Source organism: Anabrus simplex, chromosome 8 (genome assembly GCF_040414725.1).
Source record: "Anabrus simplex isolate iqAnaSimp1 chromosome 8, ASM4041472v1, whole genome shotgun sequence".
NCBI classification, from domain to species: Eukaryota; Metazoa; Arthropoda; class Insecta; order Orthoptera; family Tettigoniidae; genus Anabrus; species Anabrus simplex.
Window position 1 is genome coordinate 209,504,079 of NC_090272.1, and position 24,053 is coordinate 209,528,131.

Consider the following 24,053-nt stretch of genomic DNA (forward strand, 5'->3'; position numbering starts at 1 on the left):
GCTGGGAAAACTTGGAAGATAGGAGACAAGTTGCTCGACTAAGTGATAGGTTCCGAGCTGTCAGTGGAGAGATGGCATGGAATGACATTAGTAGACGAATAAGTTTGATGGTGTCTTTAAATGTAGGAAGGATCACAATATGAAGATAAAGTTGGAATTCAAGACGGCAAATTGGGGTAAATACTCGTTTATAGGAAGAGGAATTAGGGATTGGAATAACTTACCAAGGAAGATGTTCGATAAATTTCCAAATTCTTTTGCAATTATTTAAGAAAATACTAGGTAAACAACAGATAGGGAATCTGCCACCGAAATTAAGATAAGTGGTGATTGATTGATTGATTGATTGATTGATTGATTGATTGATTGATTGATTGATTGATTGATTGATTGATTGATTGATTGATTGATTGACGTCGCACGCGACGCAAGGACAGGTAAAAGCTAGGATTTGAAGGCAATGGCCCTGGCCTTAATTAAGGTACAGTCCCAATATTTGCTTGGTGTGAAAATGGGAAACCACGGGAAATGATCTTCATGGCTGGCGACGGTGCGATTCGAACCCACTATCTCCCGAATCCAAGCTCACAGCCTTGCTCGGTGGTCTGGTATGTTTTGGGGGTCTTCAGTGTGGTACATGTTGTACACATCAACACTTTCTGCAGCTTATCCCAGCTACTTTTTGGGCTGTTGGAACCACTCATGTTCATTTTGGTTTTGGCCGGGGGATTAAGGTAGTGCCATGTTTGAGATGTTAATCTCAACCCAGGTTCTACAGGGATTCGAACTCAGCCTTCTGAGCGGGAAGCCTGCAGCTAGGCGTAAGTGTTGTACATATTATTGTTTGGCTCCGTGGCTAACTGGTTAAGATGCTGACTTTTGGTCTTAAGGGTCCCGAGTTCGATTCCGAGCCAGATCGGTGTATTTGACCTTGATAATTCCTCTGGCTGGGAGGAGGGGCTGGCTTTTGTGCTGTCTTTGGCATTAGAAATTATCTTATGTATAGGACCCCATCGTTGCAGAAAGGCATGTTTACTTTTAGGCGTCGACTCGAAAGATCTGACCTCTCTGGAAACCATACATTATTATTATTATTATTATTATTATTATTATTATTATTATTATTATTATTATTATTATTATTATTTAGCTGATGTTGATTTTTTTCTCCCAAAATCTTTTCATTCTGGGCACTGAACATTTTCCTCCATTCTTCAGTCCATGATTTATTGATCATGGTATTAATTTTCTTAGCAAAATGATAGTTGTTGGTTGCTTTCTGGAACTGGAGTCAATTTTGAATAGTGTCCTGTGGGATACCAGTTTCCTGAAGGTCTATTTCTTTTGCACTAATCCAGTTGTTCTTGACTTTCAGTGAGAGAGCAAGGTTGAGAATCCTTTTGGTCAGCCTGCCATTGTTCATTCTGAGAATATGGCCATAGAACTTGAATCACCTTTTCCTGATGGTGTCGGTGATCTGATAAATACTGATAAATCTCCTGAGACTTCCGTTTAATCCAGATTCCCTCTGAGTAGACTGGACTAAAGATTTCCTCCATATTTCCCTCTTCTGTTTCTCTATGTCTTTCATAAGTGCTCTGCCTCCAATGATCAAGGTTTCCGAAGCGTATAGTGTTTCAGGTTTGATAACTAAGTAGTAATGTCTTCATTTTGCTTTCCTGGATTTTGATGTTTTGTTATATCTGTTCCAGGTGAGTCTATAGGCCTTCTGTAATTTTGAGATCCTCGCCTTATTTGCTTCATGATGCAAACCTGATGGCTGAATTATTTCTCCTAAGTACTTGAACTTATTGACTTGATTAATTTTGCCGAATTTAGTCTTTGCAGGTTTCCCCATCTAGATAACGAGCAAATCCTTCCATGTACTGCGTTTTCAAACGATATTTGGAGCCCAGTCTCAGCAGCAATTTCATGAACGTTTTCAAGGACTTGAACTGCTCCTTGTCTGTTGTTAGAAAGAATAGCTAGATCATTTGCGAAGGCAAAACACTGCAGATTAATTTTATTTCTGAGTAGTCGACCAATAGTTATTCCCTTGTGTTATTTTCCCGTGTCCTGATAACTTCTTCATCCACAAGATTGAACAATAACAAGGATAAGCCATCTCCTTGTCGAAGTTCTGTGGTTATTATTATTATTATTATTATTATTATTATTATTATTATTATTATTATTATTATTCCTGACATTTTCCCAGTTTACAGGGATCACCACTTCATGTGGATTTTGTGTAGTTTTACGGCCGGATGCCCTTCCTGACGGATATCCTATGTGGAGAGATTTATTCACTATTGCGTGTTTCTGTGGTGGTTGGTTTTAAGGTGTGCTGTACGTAGATGAAAAAATGACTGTTCGGACAAAACACAAGCATCCAGTTTCCGAATAAGAGGAATTAACCGTACGCTGTTAAAATTCGCATTCCGACTGGGAATCAAACCCTGGACCCTCTGTACCGAAAGCCAGTACGCTAACTATTCAGCCAAGCGTCCGGATATTATTATTATTGTTATTATTATTGTAATTTGCTATACAAATCCGATTTTCTGATTAAAAGGAGAAATGTTGAATATGGTTGGAATAATAATAATAATAATAATAATAATAATAATAATAATAACAATAATAATAATAATAATAATAATAATAATAATAATGTTATTGTTTTTACGTCCCAATACATTTACGGTTTTCAGGGATTCCGAGGTGCCGGAATTTAGCCCTGCAGGAGTGTTTTACGTGCCACTAAATCTACCCACACGAGGCTGACGTATTTGAGCACCTTCAAATACTACCAGACTGAGCCAGGGTCGAACCTGGCAAGTTGGAGTTCGAGGACAGTAACAGAAGGAACCAGTTTCAAGTTTAAGTGTCGTGAAAGCAGCGAGGGTGTAGCACTGTGAGAAACGTCTCTCCGTGGAATAGGGAACACGTGTGTGTTTGTTTTCATTTTTACAACATTTGAACTCTTGTACATAGGACATGACAAGCTCAAGTTTCTCATTAATAACTCAAATCTTTTTTTGTAAGGCGTAAGATAACAAATTCCCTGTGAAATAACTATTCTTCAGCTGTTAAATATTTTTCTCATCTTCCGTTCTCAAAATACGCTCCGTCGTAGCGCAGTGGGTCAACTGTAGGCTATAAAATTCATGCTTACCAAAAGAGGTAAGGTTCGAATGCCGGTGTGAGCGATTTTTAGTGTCTGCCTGGCCGAGGTGGCAAAGGCGATCTCGGTTTATCCGGAATGACGTGGGTTAGATTCCCCGTCAGGAAGTCAGATATTTAAGAAATTAGGTTTCCACTTCCGCAGAAGCACATGCCTTTGAGGTTCATTCAGTCTGCAATATAAGTGAGTACCAGGTTATTTCTTTGTGGTATAGGCGGTCGGGTATTGAACTAACAACTCTACCCCACCAGGTGCCGATAGTGGATAGTGGAAGCCTTTATCTTCCACCCCTCCAAACACCCTCACGGAAATGCTTTTTTTAAAAATAAATATCAATTAATGTTATTTTAATTACCCTTCAACGCTTCGTGGCATGCAATATAAAAACAACGCTAAGCCAGACCCATTCCGTGAAGTGAGCATCACGTAGCGCACGGAGCACCTGTCTGTATTTCGTTGCATGTTGTAATGAGCGCCGACGAATGCAGAATACCGCTGAAAGGAGGAGAAATATGATTTTCCAAGTCTAAGGAACTGTTAGAATTGATAAAAGAATCGGGAAGTTGTAAGCTTGCATTCGATAGACGGGGGTTTTCAACGCTACCATTGGCAGCCCTGACGATAATTTTCTGTGGTTTCCCCATTTTTAAACCAGGCAAATACTGGAACTGTACCTTAAGGCCACAGCTACTTCCTTCCCATTACTATCCATCGTCACGGGAAATCAATCTGAGTTAGCGCGACGGTAAACCGCTAGTAAAACATGGTGTCGGGAAAATAAAATGATCATAAATAAGTCTTTCAGTAAATGAAATTCAAATTGATAAATATTCACTTACTTGCATCTGACAAATCGTTTTCGAGAGACATGTATATGGGATATGGAGTTGACAAGTGTAGGATTCAGTATACTGAAGAGGGGAAAACTACCCACGGCCTACGAAACTGCCGCGAATTTAGTTCCTATAGTGTGATGATATGAGGCCTCTTTGATGAAAGAGCCCTGGCCATCTATCAATACTTCACATCACAGTCCGCACGGTTGCTAGGTAGCATCGTGTCATCTCAATTAGAGAACCGAAAAACCTAAAAAGGAAAGCAGCACGATTTGTTCTGATTTCCGACAAAGGAGTAGTATTACGAAAATGTTGCAAATTTTGGGCTGGGAAGACTTTGAGAGTAAGGAGACGAGCGACTCGACTAAGCGGCATGTTCCGAGCTGTAAATGGAGAGATAGCGTGGAATGACGTTAGTAGACGAATAAGTTTGAGTAGAGATTTTTGAAGTAGAAAAGATCACAACATGAAGATGAAGTTGAAATTCAAGATGACAAAATTGGGGCAATTATTAATTAATAGGACGTGAAGTAATGTATTGGTATAGGTAAACAAATGCAGATCATCGATGACTGGCTGATTTTGTATCGCTAATTTCAGGACACACATTTCCAGATGACCCCCAGTCTTAAGATATATTTATGTCAAAACAAAGATTACTTGTCCGCCACTGCCTCATCACTTCATTCCTTTTAAAACAGGATTGGGAAGAATCTATCGATTCACTAAAGGGATAGCAACTGATAGGTTAGGTTGCAATGACACTTCGACTCCCTTCTCTTGAGAATTCCACTCCCATCATTGCTCTCACTTACAGTCGTCATGGTGAAGCAAATCGTGAGCCTCAGTAAGGCGGTGAACTACTGTCGGGCCGTATTTGTTTGGTCTGCACGTCATCGTACGCGATCGTGAACACGCTCTTCTTCTCGAGCAGCTGGTGATGCTTGCGACGCTTGGCGCCCAGAAGAGAAGACATGGCGATGCCAGAGTCCTGATCGTCTTCCAGTGCTGCCACTTTGAGCACCTGCTGTTCCTCCACTTTCGCCTCGGACACTACCACTGGCTCTTTCATCTCCTCTTTCTTCTCCTCTTGAGGTGTCTTCTCCTCTGGGGAACTCACTGCAGCTGGTGGTGTCTTTCCCCGCACTTTGCCCTTACTCCTTCCCTTGCCAGTTTCCAATTTCCTCCTCTCTTCTTCCTCTTCACGCTTCTTGCGTTCTCTCTCCTCTCTCTTGGTCTTGTACCACTCCATATACCTCGAGACGGGTTTACCTGCTGAGCTACTTACACTAGCCCTCCTTGAAGGAGGTACCTCAGGTGGGGTGCCTTTCTCCATTACCGACTTGGATCGTCCTGAACCCACTACTTTCTTCTTTGTGTCAGGTTTCTTCCCAGCCGTGGCTGGCTGTGCTTTCTTCTGCACAGTGGACGTTTTCTTTTCCTGCTCACTTGCGCTTTTCTCAGTAGAACTTTTAGAGCTACTTTTACTCAATTTAGGTGGTCTTGTCTTTAGGCCAGGTACTGCTTGTTCTTCTTGTCCACGTCCTTGGGAAGTCAACTTCGGTTGTTTAGTCTCTAGTGTTCTTCGGTGTCTTCGTTCAGCAGATAGGGATCGACTTCGTGGTCTCTGCTGTCTGGTCTTCTTTGGACTTGTTCTGCGCTCAGGACTGCTTTGTACTGAGCTTGAATCTCTTTGGAAATAATATCGTACATCAGCGTCAAACTCAATTCTACGACGAGATGACGACGTCTTTTTCGGCGATTGATCTTCATATCCATCTTCTTCTAATTGTTTCCGCCTGGATGGAATTCTCTGGTCCTTCACATCATCTTCTGATTCGTCAGTGGATTCCCTCCCATGGCGCGAATGAAGTCTCCTCTCCCTTCTATGGTCGTCAACCGAATTTTTTCTTCTTCTGGAATGACTTCTGTGATTATCGTCGTCATCTTTATCTTCATCTGCTCTTTGTCTCGTAGAAGAAGACCTTTCCTTTCCATCCGTCTCCCACCGGTCACGCCTAGATGAATGTCTATAATCATGTTGATCAGTGTCTTCGCCGGAAGAATCTCTCTTGCTACGTGACGAAGTCCTACTCCTCGTATGAATCTCAGTCTCCTCGACTTTCTTCTTCGACGTTTGTTTTCGACGACTTTCTATTTGTTCCTCCAGAGGGGATGCCAGATGTGTTTGAGCGTCGTATTGCTTCTTGCGATGACTTTTCTCGTTTTCGCTGGCTTCTTCCTCTGATACCTCCTTTTTCTTCCTTCTTCTCTTCCTTTCCTTCCTTTGAGGAGACTGCTCGTCTAGGGAATCTGACGGGGTTTCTTCGTCGTCTTCCTCACTTTGCGTGACTTTTCTCTTCTCTTCAGCTTTGCTCACCTCCATGTCTCCTGACGCAGTTTTCACCAAATTACTTTTGACTTTCCGACGTCGTAGCATACTAGACTTGTTTTCCATATAGTTGGTGGGCACAGACACTGGTTCTTTGACGGCCGCCTCCAAAGCGCTCTCTGTCTCCTCAATTATCGGGGTCTTTATTTTATGACGTTTCGATTCAACTCTTTTCAGTCGCTGCTCGCCATGGTGACGTTTCCTCCTGTTCAAGTTACGTCGCAGCCATCTTTCTCCCTTAGGCGGTGTCGAGACGTCCCTGATCAGCCGTAGACGGTACGTGGATGCAGAGGTTGCTAACTCGTCATCCGTGAAGGATTCGTCGTTGTCGCTTTTGACTTGCCGACGGGGCGGTCTGAGGAGGTGCAGTGGTTCTGTCTGCGTGCTGTTGTCCACGTCAGTCTGTGTGGCCATACACATCTGTCCTGGTAACGATTGGGTCTCTAACTGATGTTGCTGCTGGTGCTCATCTCGCTGCTGCTGTTCTTGCTGCAACCTAGACAGCATTATGCGAGCTTCTTCCTCTTGCAGTATACGAGAGAGCAACATATCCTGTTGCTGTTGTTGTTGCTGCTGCTGTTGTTGCAGTTGTTGACTCATATCGAGATCTTGTGCTGCTTGCCTTATCAGTGTATCTTGTTGAGTCTGAGTACTTTCAAGGGAGTTCGTGTGTCTCTGATCTTCCATAAAACGTTGCATTATGATCTCCTTACCCCGTTGATGTGGCCCTGGCATGAACGTCATCGGTCTGTTCTGTTGTTGTTGGGTGCTGGAATCTGCCGTCTGCTGTTCTTCGTCTGATCGCCCTCTGGTGACAAGACGAAGAATCTCAGCGTTACCTTCTCGGATGTAGAACTGTTCCCGACGCATTGTGGCTCCTTGATCTTCTTCCTCTTGCTCGTAACCAGGAGTGGCTCTCTCCAGAATAAGACGGTACTCAGCAGGTGGGTTTCCACGGCGACCGATCACGACATCAGATCCCCGTTCAGCTTCGTGACGTCTTATCGAGTCCACATCTTCCTCGTGCGCAATGGTGCGGGAAGCGTGGTGCACACGTGTCTCGCGAGGATCCACCAGCTGTCCTCCCTCCACATCCTCCAGGAAGACGTCACGCCTGTGCTCGCTTGCCCTCAAGGTATGTTCGGGTGTGCCATGGACTGGCTTCTGGTTCAAGGCCTGCAGCTCTCGGCTGTAGATCACGCTGGGTCCTCCAGGAAGACTTCTAAAGGAGTGATGGTGTTCGGCCGCGGCTGGAGCTAGCCCTGCAGAAAACGCGGCGCCCTCTTCCTTAGCCGGTTGGTTCCTCCGGTTGAAGCGCCAATAGCGTTGCTTGTGGTCTGCACTCCAAGCTTCACGCATCCCCCGGCTTCGACTCCCCCATTCCGCTGAAACATAAAATACAGTTTATTTTAAAGCGGGTATGAAGTATCTCCGTTGAGCTGAGGAGAAAGCACACACAGAATTTCGTTTTTAAAATGTGTTGATTCTTAATGCATAGCGTCCAGAGTGTCCATAACAATCAAGATTTGTATTAACTATACAGATGGATTTTTGCCTGCTGCCATTTCTTGATGGATACAGTACTTTTGTATCCATCTCTTGGCACAGGCCAGAGTAAAGTGTAGCTTCCACCGAAGTCCCAGTCTCATCCATGGCTGTGACAATATGGAAGCTGCTGGAGTATGGGTGGTGCTGACTAGTGCATCTGAGTGTTATGAAAGGGGATGCTCATAGGGTCAGTCGTGCTGCAATATCACTTTCTGGCCCAGTGAGGAAAGCAATGGCAAACTACCTCACTCCTCGTCTTGCCTAGTACGCCTCATTTTGGTGCTGCCATTGGTTTTTGCGGTTTCGTTATAACCACATAACCTTTGGTGGTGCTATTTGAGGATCCAACCAGCCTCAGGGCTGATGATCTAACAGACACAGATGGATTTCTAAAGAAAAGCAGCTAGACCAGAGGTCTCCGAATGGCAGCCCGCGAGGGTTTTAAAAATATTTTGAGAAATGTGAAGAAAATTTACATGATATTTATCATAGCTCGTTCAAAAATGTATTAATTTGCATACCCTTTACGTACCTAAGTCAGAAATAATTAATTCTTTAATACCATTTCCTATTTTTGAGTATTCACTTGGTATGAATAGGTTATTTTTTATTTAAAAAATCACAATCCAAACTTCGGGGCAAAATGTGCCATCACAAATGTGCCATTATACAAATGGCTATGGGATCCATACCAATTCTTGAACTCCATGCCTATCTCACTGTGGACATTTTATGCAGAGTAGCATGCAGCGAATACCAAGAAATACTTTAATTGCCACTGGTGTAAGAAGCGGTTTCAATTCTTCGTTCTCTCATTGGTAGTACTGGATGGTAAACAATGCTGCATACTCGAAATTTTCAGGAAAGTACTCCGGAAAGTACGCTGCTGGAATTTTAGACTCTTGCGACTGTGTATCATTGTTCTCTTCACATTAAATTGTCCTTATTTAAGTTTGTTTTGACTGCTTTATCAATTGCAAGCCGTCCACTTCATGACACGTATCGATAAGTACAATCAACAAATTAATTTAAAAACCACCTAATCGAAACTGTAGATTTTTTTTGCCTTGGGCAAAATTAAACATACATTAGCACACACAGAACATGTTTCGACCACTTAGTGGTCATCTTCAGTTGTATAAAGATAGCTTAGATGAAAACATTTGGACAGTAAGCACATTAAACCTTAAAACTATGTCCCATGTGATCGTAAAAACTATTGCTCTAGGTGCTCTAAAAGAAGGGATGGGGGAGGTTGGGGTGTAAGGTAATATGTGTGGATGATACTTAAATTAAAATTCGTGTCTACATGATGTTACAAAACTTATTTACTAATAAACATATTTGAAAAATATCTTCAAGCGTCTATGGTGAGGCACTTTTTAAAAACATTTGGTCGCTACTGTACTACACTACGTCGTGCACAGAGACAGTTCCCCAAGGTAGCGTGGGATAAACATCTCTCCAGATAAGATCGAGGGGCAAGCTGCCCTAATCAGAAGACCGCCATTTTATATAACAGAGGACCTACCAAAGGACCTTTGCAATTTAACAATCAACAAATCCTTTTACCACAATCTAAAGAGCAATATTAGCAAGTCAAACAGTCAAAACGACCTTTTACCATAACCTAAAGAGTAACATTTAAGGAAGATACTCAACACAAAATACAAACAACAAAACCCGAAGACTGAAATATACTGTACATAGACTTTTTATTCAAGATCAAATGTTTTTAAAAAGTGCCTCACCATAGACGCTTGAAGATATTTTTCAAATATGTTTATTAGTAAATAAGTTTTTAACATCATGTAGACGCGAATTTTAATTTAAGTATCCTTCTCACAAATGCCTGAAGACTGTTACAAACATTGACTTTTTTATTCATGCCACCTAGTGTTATTACGAAAAGTGTATCACCACAGACGCTTTTAAATATTTTAAATATGTATATTACTTAATAAGTTTTTTAAACACAATTGTAGACGCGAATTGTAATTTAAGTATCATCCACACATATTATCTTACCCCCGAACCTCCCCCCAAAACCCCCCTTCCCTTCTTTTAGAGCACCTAGAGCAATAGTAGTAAGGTTTAATGTGCTTACTGTCCAAATGTTTTTATCTAAGCTATCTTTATACACACTAAGTGGTCGAAACATGTTCTGTGTGTGATAATGTATTTTAAATTTTGCCCAAGGCAAAGAAAGTAAAGAATCGATTAGGTGGTTTTTAAATTAATTTGTTGCTTTATCAATTTCAGTTTGTCTAGGACTTTTTTTACATTTTGTTGATTTTCAAACAATTGAAAGGAAATAACATTGTTTGGTGTTCTTCTGAATTCGATTGTCCTGGGTATAATAGTGCTTACTTTAAATTTCACTCTTTTTGCAATTGTAACATAGCGTTTTAAGCAATTAAAATTACTTTCATTTCAATTGAACTATGCATATTATTTCACACTGGTATCGCCGTTCTGTTTGTGGAGTTTTACGAAAATTGGCCTATTATTAATGTGCGGCCCGCGATCATGCCTAAGGTGTCCAATGTGGCCCTCGAGCACTTACAAATTGTAAACCCTTGGGCTAGAAAGTCAAGACTGGGTAAAGTAAGAGACACTAAAATCAGAGGAAACATGGAGGTGTTGGAAGTTACTGTAGAAAGAAGGGTAAAATGATTCGTGTACGTGAGTTAGGCGACAAAATTTTCAAGCTTATGCTAAATTGGCAAGCTGAAGGCAACACTAAACGGTAAAAATCTAGCGAATAGTGAATGAATGATCTATGGCGATGATGGTGATGATGCTTGTTGTTTAAAGGGGCCTAACATCTAGGTCATAGGCCACTAATGGTACGAAATGTAATGACAATTTAAAAGTCCAAAATCCTCCACTGACCAAAATTCAAAACGTGAGGACGAAGAATGAATGGATGGATATGAATTTAAAACAATCAGTGGATCCGACCCACAGTGCCTCACATGCACAGAAACTAGCGTGAAACAATAGTTTTACAACCAAGGGACTGCTTCTAAAGCACAGTACTAAATCGATGATGCTTGTAGTCTAAAGGGGTCCAAAATTCAAGTCATCTGTCCCTCATAATGGTACTTATCGCCAGGAAAATAGAACCATGGTATTTGGCATGTTGCGGTACAAATCAAAAGTAGCGTAGACTCGCAGCATTCCACACATTATGGTACTACTCCCAAGTAATGTACTGCGCACATATAACACAGACCTATGGTGTTTCTCACTTTGCGGTGCCATTTACAGAAAACGCAAACCTATGTTGTTCCTCATACCGTTTACCAATCACAGGGACTCGTACTATCCCGTGGTGTTCCTCACATAGTGGGTGCTAATCATAGGCAAGGCAGACCCACGGTGTCACTCACAGAGTAGTACTAATCACAGGTACTGTAAACGCCGAAAGCACACACTGTTGCTACTAATCACAAACCTATTGTGTACCTAACGTAGTGGTACTATGCGCAAGTAAAAGTGACCCATGGTGTTCCCCGCGTGGTGGTACTAATTACAAATAGTCTCATGGTTCTAATTCGATCATCCCTTGGTCGCCACTTTTAGTCGTCTCTTACGACAGGCAGGGGATAGCGTGGGTGTAATCTTCGTCTGCGTCCCCTACCCACAGGGGGTTGTGTGTTTTGTCCGCGAGAGCAGTTTTATTTCCTTCAAGTCCGCCAGCAAGCCGGTTAGGACCCCCCTATCCGCCACCTGGGACGCGCCACGTGGGAGTATCACCTCTCCCCCTGCTACGCCAGCGTAGTAGGTTCGTGGGAATGGTCTATGAAGAAGCATTGCTAGAAGTGGTTTATGAGGAACGTGCAGACCAGAGGTGCTCCCACTAGGCTTTTCTTCCCGTGGGCACACAGCACTGTAAGCGGGTGGGGAGAAGGGCGTGTGCTATTCAGATACAGCGACATGATTACATCACAGATTGAGTGAAGTTCCCCCAGTCTGTCTCGATCGCTGCGGCGATGCCAGAATTTGAACTGATCAAAAAAAGAGGGCAGAAATGCACGTCATTTTAAATTTACTTTGTAGGAAATAAGTTTATGTATTTTGACCGGATACAATAAAGAACTAGGCCAACAACCTCAAATATTTTTGTTCTGTGCGCAATGGATTACAATTTTTAATACATTTTAAGGAGTGCTTTAGAAATATTTCTAATATAATACGGAGTTAAGGTGGATAGGCTGTAGCTTGTGGTTGTTTGGGTTTAAATTATCTGATAAACTGATCAACAATGCAATTATGCTTAGCGGGAATAACATTAGTTAGATTATTTATTTGAAGGTATACTGTGTATCTATTTGGCAGACGCATTTAAATTGTTCTTGTACATTCATCTTGGCTAGTAAATATCTATGTCCTCACTCGTGATGAAACTCCCCCGCCATTTAGAGGCTAGCTATTGTTATCGGACGCCTGATCAGTTTTAAATACAGTATTATTTTCAGAAATTCAGTGAACAAGGAAAGTCACATAATACTATAACGTTGTGCAAAATCAAGGTTTCAACTTTTTAAAATGGAAATACTGTCATTCTCATCCTAAGGATTGTAAATCGTAGCCTGTACGCTTAAACCCTGCATCTTTGTAAACGTGTCAGTTTTTTTTAAATGTATAAATATAAGAAAATAAAATTCACTGTTTATATCAAGCGCAGTATAATTCAAACCGGAATGTGTTGTAAATGTCGGTTTTCTCGCGATTATAGGGTGTTTTTTTTAAATACTGTACCCGAATCAACATTTCGCTAAGTAGTGTAGGAGACCTTCGTAGTGTGTTCGCTTTCTCGCTTCACTGTGATGAATGCATGCTACATAAGCCGCCCGCATTTATGTCAGGCGAGCCCGGCCGCACTGGGCTAGCCTCAACGGGCACCTTTTGAGTGGATAGTACCTCCCGAGCTTTAGCTCAGCTGGGTTACATAATCGTTTGAGGAATGTTACTGTAAGTTCTTATATAGGAAAACACACAGTACTTTGTGTTTGTGGGGAAAAGCAATCTGCAGGTAGGCCCACGATAGTTGAAGTCTGACATTTGATCGGCGAAAGCAGTAACTAAGAATTACGGTGCGTTCTCATAGTTAACTCCATCTGAAGCATATCACTCTTTCATAGAGGCTGAGTGCTTAATCCACTATATTGGATTAATGCAATTCAATAAACTGTGACCCATTACCCAGCTCGTGCTAATAATTCCGGCATTTAAGACAGAACACGCCATTGCCGATAAATATGAGATTTCATCCGCCTGTTGCCATTTCTTGATGAACGCAGTTTTTTTGTATCCGTCTGCTGGCACAGGCCTGAGCAAAGTGTAGCTTCCACCGAAGTCCCAGTCTCATCCATGGCTGTGACAATATGGATGCTGTTGGGGTATGGGTGGTGCTGAGTAATGACATTGCTATTTGCTTTACGTCGCACCGACACAGATATGTCTTACAGCGACGATGGGATAGGAAAAGCCTAGGAAGTGGAAGGAATCGGTCGTGGCCTTAATTAAGGTACAGCCCCGGCATTTGCCTGGTGTGAAAATGGGAAAACCACAGAAAACAATCTTCAGGGCTGCCGACAGTGGGACTCGAACCCACTATCTCCCGATTACTGGATACTGGCCTCAGTTAAGCGACTGCAGCTATCGAGCTCGGTGAGTAATGGCATTTGGAGCACAACTAGTGTCTGAGTGTTATCAAAGGTGTTGCTCATAGGATCAGTCGTGTTGCAGTAGCACCGGGTGGCCCATTGAGGAAAGCAATGGCAAACTACCTCACTCCTCATCTTGCCTAGTACGCCTCATTTGGGCTCTGCCATTGGTTTTTGCGGTTTCCCTATAACTGCATAGCCTTTCGTGGTGCTATTTGAGGATCCAACGAGCCTCTGGGCTGATGACCTAACAGACAGACACGAGATTTCATATCCACTAAACTGACAATAACTTCAACAAATGCACATGTTAAACACACCTAGCTCGATAGCTGCAGTCGCTTAAGTGCGGCCAGTATCCAGTAATCGGGAGATAGTAGGTTCGAACCCCACTGTCGGCAGCCCTGAAGATGGTTTTCCGTGGTTTCCCATTTTCACACCAGGCAAATGCTGGGGGCTGTACCTTAATTAAGACCACGGCCGCTTCCTTCCAACTCCTAGGCCTTTTCCTATCCCATCGTCGCCATAAGACATGTCTGTGTCAGCGCGACGTAAAGCCACTAGCAGAAAAAAAAAATCATGTTAAACAGAGAATGGAACTGTACAACTCGCCACTGATTAACTTTAAAAATAAACTAACAACGAAGATAATATTCAGGAAACAAACTCTTAGATTATTACATAAAGCAGCAACAACTAACACAGCTAACACAGTACGACTCCGAATAATATCACAAAAGTGACTGAGAGCAAGTCAACCCACGTGGCGATAGCTTCCTTAAATGTGGCATCTCTGTTATCGTTGAGACAGCAACAGACCATTTTCGAGCAGCGTTAGTCAACTTTTTCTCGCCGGTGGCGCTGAACGTCAGACTTCAACTCTGATCGGCCCAACTATACCTCACACATGTAGAACTGTTAAATATTGCCTATCCAATGAACACTTCAACACCGCGTTCAAGCGACCAAAGAAGGAACTGCTATCGCTGATTATTGGATGGACTCAGTGTGACTGCACGAATTATATCTGTAACGTTCTGTGTATTTTATGTAATGTAACGTGTATGTTTAGTTTATGTATATTTGTATTGTATCAACGCTCTGACACGCTCTGCAAACTTTGGTATTATTCCAGCCCATGCGAGGAAAACGTCAGTGATTTCCTTAAAACTGGCGATCAGTGAAGTAATTGCAATTTTATTCATTACTTGTTGAAGAAGTAATTTGTAATTGTAATTGAATCAAGTATTACAGCCGGGCTGAGTGGCTCAGACGGTCAAGGCGCTGGCCATATGACCCCAAGCTGGTAGGTTCGATCTTGGCTCAGTCTGGTGGTATTTGAAGATACTCAAATACGTCAGCCTCATGCCGGTGGCTTTACTGGCACGTAAAAGAACTCCTGCGGGACAAAATTCCGGCATCCCGGCGTCTCCGAAAACTGTCAAAAGTAGTTAGTGGGACGTAAAAACAATAATAAAATAAAAATACGAATTAAAATTATAAATTGAAAAAATTGCAAAAATTGAAAAACAATAAAAAATAATAAATAAAAACAAAAAATTAGAAATAAAAAATTAAACTTAAAAATAAAAAATAAAAATTGTACCGGGCGGTACACCTCCACTCCGCTAATTTAAAATGTGCGCCTGTTGAAACTCCTCTGCTGGAGGAAGTCTGAACTTTATTGACAGTATTAATTTTCTACCGTCTCAGAAGATGTCACCACGTGGAAAATTTTGAGTCTTTGAACTGTGTCATTTTTGATGTGTTTTTGTTTCGCTTGAAGTAAGAAGTGTGAACTTTCTCTTCTAGAGGACACTACTGAAGATCTACAATAGTGCAACCTAGTGCGGAGTCAAAGAACTATTTTTTTGGAGAAAATTTAATTTCAAGAGTTTGTTCTTTGTTAAATTTCTTTCTATCATTGTTTAAGTTGGCAATATTTACCCCTTTCTTCCCCTTGTTATGAATGTATCCAATCCCGAATTTCTTCAATTAATTTCTATCCAATCAGATGTATCTTCCCCCAATTTGAATCTGTTGCGGGGTCCTACCCAATAAAGTGTTTGTGGGAGGGTGTTTTCATTCCCCTAACGCCTAGAAACTTCCGCGAGAGGATATAAACTGCTGATTTTCGGGTCTCCGGGCCACTTGTGTTCCATCTTTCAGTGTGTTAAGTACATAGCAGGGGACGGGAAGCGCCTCTTTCTTCGGCAGCGGTCAACAACAAGGTAATGGCCGATTAATAACTTCTTTCTTTGCTAGCTCAGCAGTTTAACTTTCGGGGCGGGTTCTAAGCGTTCAACCATGTAACCTTTTCCTAAAATGTAACTTCTCTTTTCATCTATTCTCTTGTAAAACGACATATTGGGATAGAGAGTGCTAACCCTCTCGAGCTCCCACTCACATTGTCTTGAGGTGAACTTATTTTCTCAACCAATTCTTCCGTAATGTAATGTAAATAGTTATTTTCTTAAGTCACCTCTGTAGTATGGGATTAGCCCTTGCACTAACGGCCTAAGGCCAAGTAGGTCTTAAGCAAAGTGTAATAGGAGTGCAAGTTCGCCTCCTCTCAAATTATATTTTAGAGGTCATGTATTAATCTTCTTGTCATTTAACAGACCTCAGTAGGTTGGGTATTTTGTCCCTGTGTATATGTCCTTTGAGGACGGCTTAAAGGTGGAGTTCGGAGTGGCCTATGATAGGCTTGTATTTTAGGGGGAAGTTGCCCTTTTTTGAAAATTGTGTTTCTGCCTCAAGGAGGCTTTTGGATGTAATTGGAAGCAGATGGTTCTGGCATGTTTGGGGGTTTTCGGCCCCTTTGTTGTATGGTGTTCATTGTAAGGTTGGGCTCATTGCTCAAGAATTATGTTTCTGACTTTTGAAGCCCCAAATGGGGTACCTATGTAAATGTATTTCTCAATCGTGTTCCGGCTACTAAATACCTGTTCTATTTGTTGTTACCTAATTTTGAAAAGAAAATATAACCTTGTTAAATTTTAATATTAATTTCACTTTAGTAGCTTGAGACCCGTTCACCACCCCGCACCTTCTTTCATGCATAACTACCACCAAAACACGGTAACAAAAATAAAAATAAAAAATAAAAAATAAAAAAGATAAAAAATAAAAATAAAATAAAATTAAAAATAAAATAAAATGTAATATTAGAGACCACAGAGAACCAATCTCAGTACAGACTGGCCATCCTACAGGGAGTCTTCCCACTGTCCCTCACAAGCAAAACTAGTACCGGGACCACCAGACCTAAGTGGACGGTTGGAAGGAAGCAGGCACACAGCCAGCAAACGAAAGCGTACTGGGCGAAGAAAAAGCACAAGACCTTAGCTAAGAGTTAAGACAAGCTCCGTGGTCCCTAGTAGGCCATAACGAACAAAATATATATATTTATTTCTGAGGTAACTGTAATTACTTTCTCCTTTTACTTTCCCCATCACTGATTATACAAGTACTTTTCCCTAGTTTATAAGGAAAACTTTGGTGAGATCATATCGAAACTTACCTGAAATTTCGAAGAGATAATCTACATTGATAGGAAATGGTCATCTACAAAATTTTAACTTCGAGTTTCAACTGGAAGTTTCTGAAATCGCCATCACAATATGTAGATAAATGCGGGGTAAGAAATATACATTTGTATCAGCCCGTCTGAGCAGCTCTTATGTGCTGCATGGATCACCGTGTTCGTCAGCTCTTTGTCCTCTCTTTCCTGAAGAATCAACTGAGAGCACCCAGCAGAGTTCAAACTGACTGCTAACAGTTTCCTCCGCCGCACCGTCTACAGTCACCAAACTGATATGGATGTCCATTGCTGCTGCCAAAGCACGGTGTCACGTGGTATTTCCAGTCTCAGTTGAGGGATCTTCCACTTAAAACTTGTAGCTGAGTTTTGGTGCGGGAAGTTCCTACACGATATGCATTCTGTCAACGAAATTTCAGACAGACTACGATGAGATATCACTGAATCGTCCCTTGTTAGATATGAAACTACAGTAAGGACCTACGTCCAGGTGACCTTAAGGTGGGTTGGTCATGGGCAAAGTATGAATGAAGAATGTTGGTCTAAGGAAATGTTAGAATGGATGCCATTAGAAGGAAGGGGAAGAGGAAGGCGTAGAAGAACTTGGGAAGATGATGCTAGGGAAGACATGATTATGAAACTTTAGGGAACTGGCTGATTTAAGGGCCGGTATTATAATAAAGGTTTAAACTGTTGGTTCAGTTTAAACTTAGGTTTATCTGTTAGTCGTGTATTATAAAACTTAATCTTAAGTTTAACTAGAGATTAATTGTATTGCCAGTCATCTACCGTTTAAACTGAAGTTAAAGAATACATAACCTTACGACATGGCAGAACGAATGGATCTCGAAGATAATTTTGAGGTGTTTGAAAAAATACTAAGCGATGACAATTAAGTGGTTCAAATTATTGAACGACCACGGGCACTACGAGTTTTCCGAGCAAGGGAACGTCACTTTCATATATGGAGTGAAAAATAGTTTTTCAATAGGTTTAGGCTTACAAAACAGACTGTCATAACCCTATTTCAGCAAATGCAACGAAAAAGTAAGTATGTAAAAATGACTTTTTGTACTGTTTGAATGTCAAAAGTGTAAATATTAGAAAATAAAGTAACTTCCTTCAATTTCAGAAATCATGCTGTAGAACCCCTCAGCCAGCATGGCGGTTTTGTGCCTCCAGTAGTATGTTTATTAAAATGGGAGATTTCGGAGGAATTCATAAGACCACTGTTACAGGGACTATATGAATACTTCTGTACTAATTGCACAAGCAATTCTATTTCCTTACAAGTAAAATTACGACAACGTTTATTGCTTTTATCTGCTATTTTACCTACAAGAAGTAAACAAAACACTATCGATAGTCATCTTTTCTTGCAAGTCGCTGCTACCCAGATCGTATATTTCCTTCTTCACCTCAGTTTAACTTAGGCCGGCCATTATAAGACTCAACTTCGGTTTAAACTCAAGTTACAGTTTAACTCAATCTTCAGTTTAAACCCTCATTATAATACCGGCGCTAAACTGACTGATGTTGACGACAAAAATCTTAGAATATGACAAGCCACAGAACATAACATCAATTTTGCATGAGAAGATACTTCCCTGCAGTACTGCATGTTCCATGTTTCTCTACTATGTGCACTTTGCGCTAAAAAATAAATGAAAGGAAATTAAAGAGAAGTAAAGAAATTACGGAAAATTGAAGAGAGTTTTAAGAAGCAGTGCAAGTACGTGGTGTGTACTACTCACCTTGGACAGCCTTGCTTTCTGTAGCTTCTCCTGCTCCTTGCTCCTTGTACACCAGCTGCACATTCTCCTCGGAATGTACGCGGGCGCGCTTCCTGGCCGCGTGAAGGAGAAGAAACATTTTGTTCACAAATGATTATGATAGAAAATTCCACCTCACGCCGGAAAGAGTAATTCAGTGAACAGATAAATCAACATATCACTACTGAAATACAGCAATCCTCGTCATCTGTCTGTTGCATTCAATGTAGGAAACCAAGACGAGGCCATTTATGTTATACTTAAGCCCAATTTCTTCAATGAATGATAAGTTTTAACACTGCTGTTAAGTAGACTTAACATACAATTTAAGAAAATCACGGTCTCATCAAGAATTGTTTTTTTTCTAATGGCTTTACGTCGCACCGACACAGATAGGTCTTATGGCGACGATTTGACAGGAAAGGGCTAGGACTGGGAAGGAAGCGGCCGTGGCCTTAATTAAGGTACAGCCCCAGCATTTGCCTGGTGTGAAAATGGGAAACCACGGAAAACCACCTTCCGGGCTGCCGACAGTGGGGTTCGAACCCGCTATCTCCCGAATACTGGATACTGGCCGCACTTAAGCGACTGCAGCTATCGAGGTCGGTCAATAATTGTTAACACTGACAAATTGTTAATACTTCTGTTAAATTAACGTGGCACCAGCACTGTGTTAAACCTCTGAAAAGCTGTCAAACTTTGAAAATAGTAATATCTAGAAGACATATGTTTGAAGTTTTCCTGCTGTATAAAGACTATCTATAAACCGAAGAATGAAAAGGACGACACATACTAAGAAAAGAAAAACTTTTTAGAGTTGCTAGAAGAAAGTTTTCTACACAAATGCCTAATTAGCAAAGCCATAATGAACAAGGTACAGGAGTGTGTATAATTGTGCAAAGGGTAAGTTTATCCGCTACCACTGAAGTATTGGCAAGGCATTGCATTATCTTCCCCGCAGTAAAAGAATGCCCGAAAATCATTCAAGACATGTCACATGTTTTTCGGTGTTGTGCAGCCTTAGATTGCACTCATAAGAGTTGAAGAGGGGTTTTCACCTAGACCTGCCATTATGAGATTGCGGTTCTCCCCAGACAACGTCTCATCTTCTGCAATGCAAACTGTATCCAACTTCATGTACTATGGAAGACCCCAGGCAACCAACACCTTAATCCCTGAAAGTGGCAAACTATTGGTCAGCAACCTTATAAGTTTGTTCTTCTGACAACGCAGCATCTACTATTCCAAGCAACGTGCTCGACAGGAAGTCATTTATAGAGTCCAAATCTTTCATATTGACACCTTTATATTTTTTCCTATTATGTTATGACTGTTGTTGTTATATATTTGTCTTTTGGTTGTACAGTTTGTACGAGGGGCGTACTATATTGTTTTTCACTTTATTTTTTGTACGTCCGGGTATGGTTCGCATTTCACTTTTGAAGGTGGTGACGTGTAACTAGTGTCTTGTTCCACCGTTTGGTAGCAGCACGCGTACAGGGGCCATCGAATGCACTCGTCATAGCCATTTCATAACAACTCTGTCAGTGTAGGAGCAGAAAACATGGAAAGCGACCGTCACGGACAGCGCTATACGACTTGGTTCCTATGGAATGAAGGTGTGACCACTGCAGAAATTCATCAGCGCTTGGTGGCTGTCTGTGGAGAAAATGCGCCGTCACGGGAAATAGTTTACAACTGGGTAGAAGGTTGGAAATCAGGGCACACATCGGTGGACAAAGGAACCCATTCTGGAAAGAATGTGACAGTGTCAACACCAGCCAACAATGCCCGGGTCGAACAGGTCATCCAAGGAAACAAATTCATCGCGTTTACGGAAATGGAGGCAGCCACGGGAATTTATGCGAAGTAACATGGCTCTATTCACAAATTTAATGCGCCAGGTTAAGATGATATTTTCATACGAAAGCGCGCGAGAGTAATGTGAAAAATGATGAAACTGAACAAGGTGGAGGGAGAATGAGGACAATTTTCGAATTTATTGTAAGGTACATTTCTTAGTCCCAGATTGTGTGAAATTCTCCATAGTTCTCAGGTTGCATATTGTATCTCTGACTACTGGCGTGGCGGTCTGACATTGTGATACCTCCCTTAATATTTGTCCTATCGAAAAGAGTAAGATGGCTCTTTAGTTTTTCCCTTTGTCCACCTTGAAGTGACATGCACGACATGTTTCACGGGACTAAAAATCCAATTTTCCAAAACCATCTGCGTTATTATCTGTCGTGCAGTAAATACGTCGAGATATATATTTAATAGTGTAAATTAATAAAAAAAATATCCTTCCTATAAACCACAGTCTATTCAGTGATTTTTAAGTGATATTTATATCGACTGATCCTGGATAAGTAAACTCTAAGCATGATGTTTAGTCAAGATCTATTCAGCCGTTTATCCGTGATAGTGGAACAAACAAACAGACAGACAGACAGACACGGAAGCTAAAAACTACTGGTACGATCTTCAATTAACCTGAAACGGAAAATTATATAAAAATTTGGCGAAATAAATGACATTACAGAAAACAGACCTCTTAGAATTTTATTTATAAGACTAGCATTTGAACCCGTTCTTCGCACGGGAATTTGAAATGGATTACATATTTCTTTAATGAATTTATGCAAATTTACATGCCTCTATACACACGTTCAATACGGCATGTTAAACTGAACTTTTTCTCCGAAAGCACGAGGCGGTAACGTGAAGTATGATAAAGGCGAGACAGAGTGAGGACGATTTTAATATATTTATTCTACAGTACAGTTCCCGGTCCGAAATTGTGCGAAGAAATCTCTGCTTCTCCGTTACAGTGGAGTGGCGCTGTGACTGAAGTCCTATGAAACCCATCGTTGATGATACTGTTGTAACCAAGGTTGAGATTTACAAAACACAACTTTATTATTCGCTTCAAATGCAAAATACACTATTTACACAAATAAAATGAAATTTAACTTGAAGCAAATGAATTAGGAATCTTGAGAAAGAGTCTATCTTTTGTACACTATATACAAGTTTACAGTATTTACATCCACTTCTATCTCGAAAAGATAGTCCTTGTGATAAGAAAAGTCGATAGTCGAAAACTATCCGAAGTACTGACATAAATGTTTTGGAAAGTCCTTCCTTGTTGAGTTCATAAAGGCAAGTTCAATGTTGGAAGAATTCTTACTTGGCGAAACCAAGGGAGCTTGCATTAATTAGGGAAATATAACGGTATGTAATAGTATGACTGGATATGGGCAGCGGAAGAGGAGCGGTGACCAGAGGTGAGACCTCGTACTGCCAGAAATTCAGTCCACCTGGTCGAAGCACATTTTCAAGAGGAGTAGCCTCCGTGCTCGACGTAGGGTGTATTCTGGAGCTGGACACCGGGGCAAGTGGGCATCTGGACAGGCTGGGGTTCCTCTTTATAGTACACACACGACTGTTCAGGCACGCGCACTGAGGGCTGCGCGTCGAGGCTAGAAGAATGACACTTGGCGCGCGTGTAGCTGGCTGGCGGAGCGAGAAGGGAGCGCCGGACATACAACACATACCTCCCTTATTATTTACTCTATTGAAAAGAGTAGAGTTGCTCTTTAACTCTTCCCATTAATCCACCTTGAAGTGACTTGCACCAAGTGTTCCACGAAACTTGGACCAAAGATTCAATTCTTCGTAAGCCTATCCGTCATTATTCCTCTTAAGATAAATACTTACACGGCGTAAAATATCGGAAATAACATATTCTTAAACGTTTGATATATAGCCTACAACCTTTGGATAGGCCGAATTTAACGAAGATATTAGGGAATAATCTTCCTATAAACCCTAACTCCAAGTGATATCTTGACGTCATATGTACCTCATAACACTATCCTGAATGAGTAGATTCCAAATACGTAGTTTGGTTTAAATATGTCCAGCAGTTTTCCAGTTTTAGGAACACAAACGGATAGGTAACCAGACAGACAGGCTGACACCAAAGGGGAAAAGATATTTAGATCATCGTCATCACGTATGAAACAAATCATTGTCAGGAAATTTTGCTTATTTAATGATTGTACAGAGACGCGAGCGTTACGATTTTTTGTATGTAGATCATGATGATTATTATTGTCATATTTCCTCGGTGTTCAGTTATATTATGTGTGTTCAGTCTTCAGACCTAAGGCTTGTTGGAGCCTCAACAGCTCTGCCATCAGCTGTCATAAATGGCCTAGGCATCACTGAAGAGGCGTACTAGGGAAATGAGGTGTGTGGTAGTTTCCCGTTGCTTTCCGCCAGTAACATTAGGTGGGATTAATATCTAAGAGTAGTGAAATAACATGCTTCCTTTGATTTTCTTCCCTTATGTATCCTTCAAATCACTCACTGTTCATCACTTTCCCCAAAATACTGCAGGTTTCAGAAACCACTATCTTCTGTGATTCAACGTAGATGTTCTAGCTGAAATGCACAATGCGGCTGGTGGAGAACTTGTCCTAGTGGATTCTAAATATGAAGATTTGTTGAAATATATCCAGTAGTTTTCAATTTTAAGAACTCAAACAGACAAACAGCTAAACAGACACCAGAGCTAAAAATATGTGATGGTCATTAGGCCTATTACACCTGAAACGTTCAACTACAAGAAAATTTCGTCAAGATAATCAATGTACAGACATTCGGTCATTATGAATTTTTTATATAGATAAGCAATCTGCTCTACGTGCAAACGCTTTCGGGCTGTGACCATTAGAACTTAGACTGTAAAACATTTCATTAATTATAGCTCCCTTATTAATCCACCTATCGAAAAGGTATACATGACCAAAACGTTTTAGAAACTAATTTCCATCAAGGTTGGTAGATCTTGCAGGAGGAAATTACTCACGCACAAGGAAAATTCAACCGTGAATATCACGCTGAGGTTTCTGGGACCTTGCTCTGTATTTGTTTGTGTTATCAGAATACCTGTTAGGTTCACCAATTAAAAATCAGAAAACACCCCGCCGAAGTCATATATTTTACTTTTTATTCAGAAGAAAAAAACAAGCACTTCTCTATGTCAGCCATTCACATTTTTTTTCAACACCCACACACACTCTCCAACCCAGACA

The 24,053-nt window shown here is 41.1% G+C and overlaps 1 protein-coding gene across 1 annotated transcript in view; it reads right to left on the reverse strand.

Moving 5' to 3' along the window:
- Positions 1–4,867: 4,867 nt before the first annotated feature.
- Cad86C (Cadherin 86C) overlaps positions 4,868–24,053 on the reverse strand; it is a 162,285-nt gene continuing 143,099 nt past the window's right edge. Inside the window, exons 18-20 of the mRNA XM_068229096.1 lie at positions 18,934–19,025; positions 7,578–7,800; positions 4,868–7,544 (exon numbers count right to left, since the gene is read on the reverse strand). Coding sequence (XP_068085197.1) covers positions 4,868–7,544; positions 7,578–7,800; positions 18,934–19,025 — 2,992 coding nt within the window. The remainder of the gene's footprint in view (positions 7,545–7,577; positions 7,801–18,933; positions 19,026–24,053) is intronic.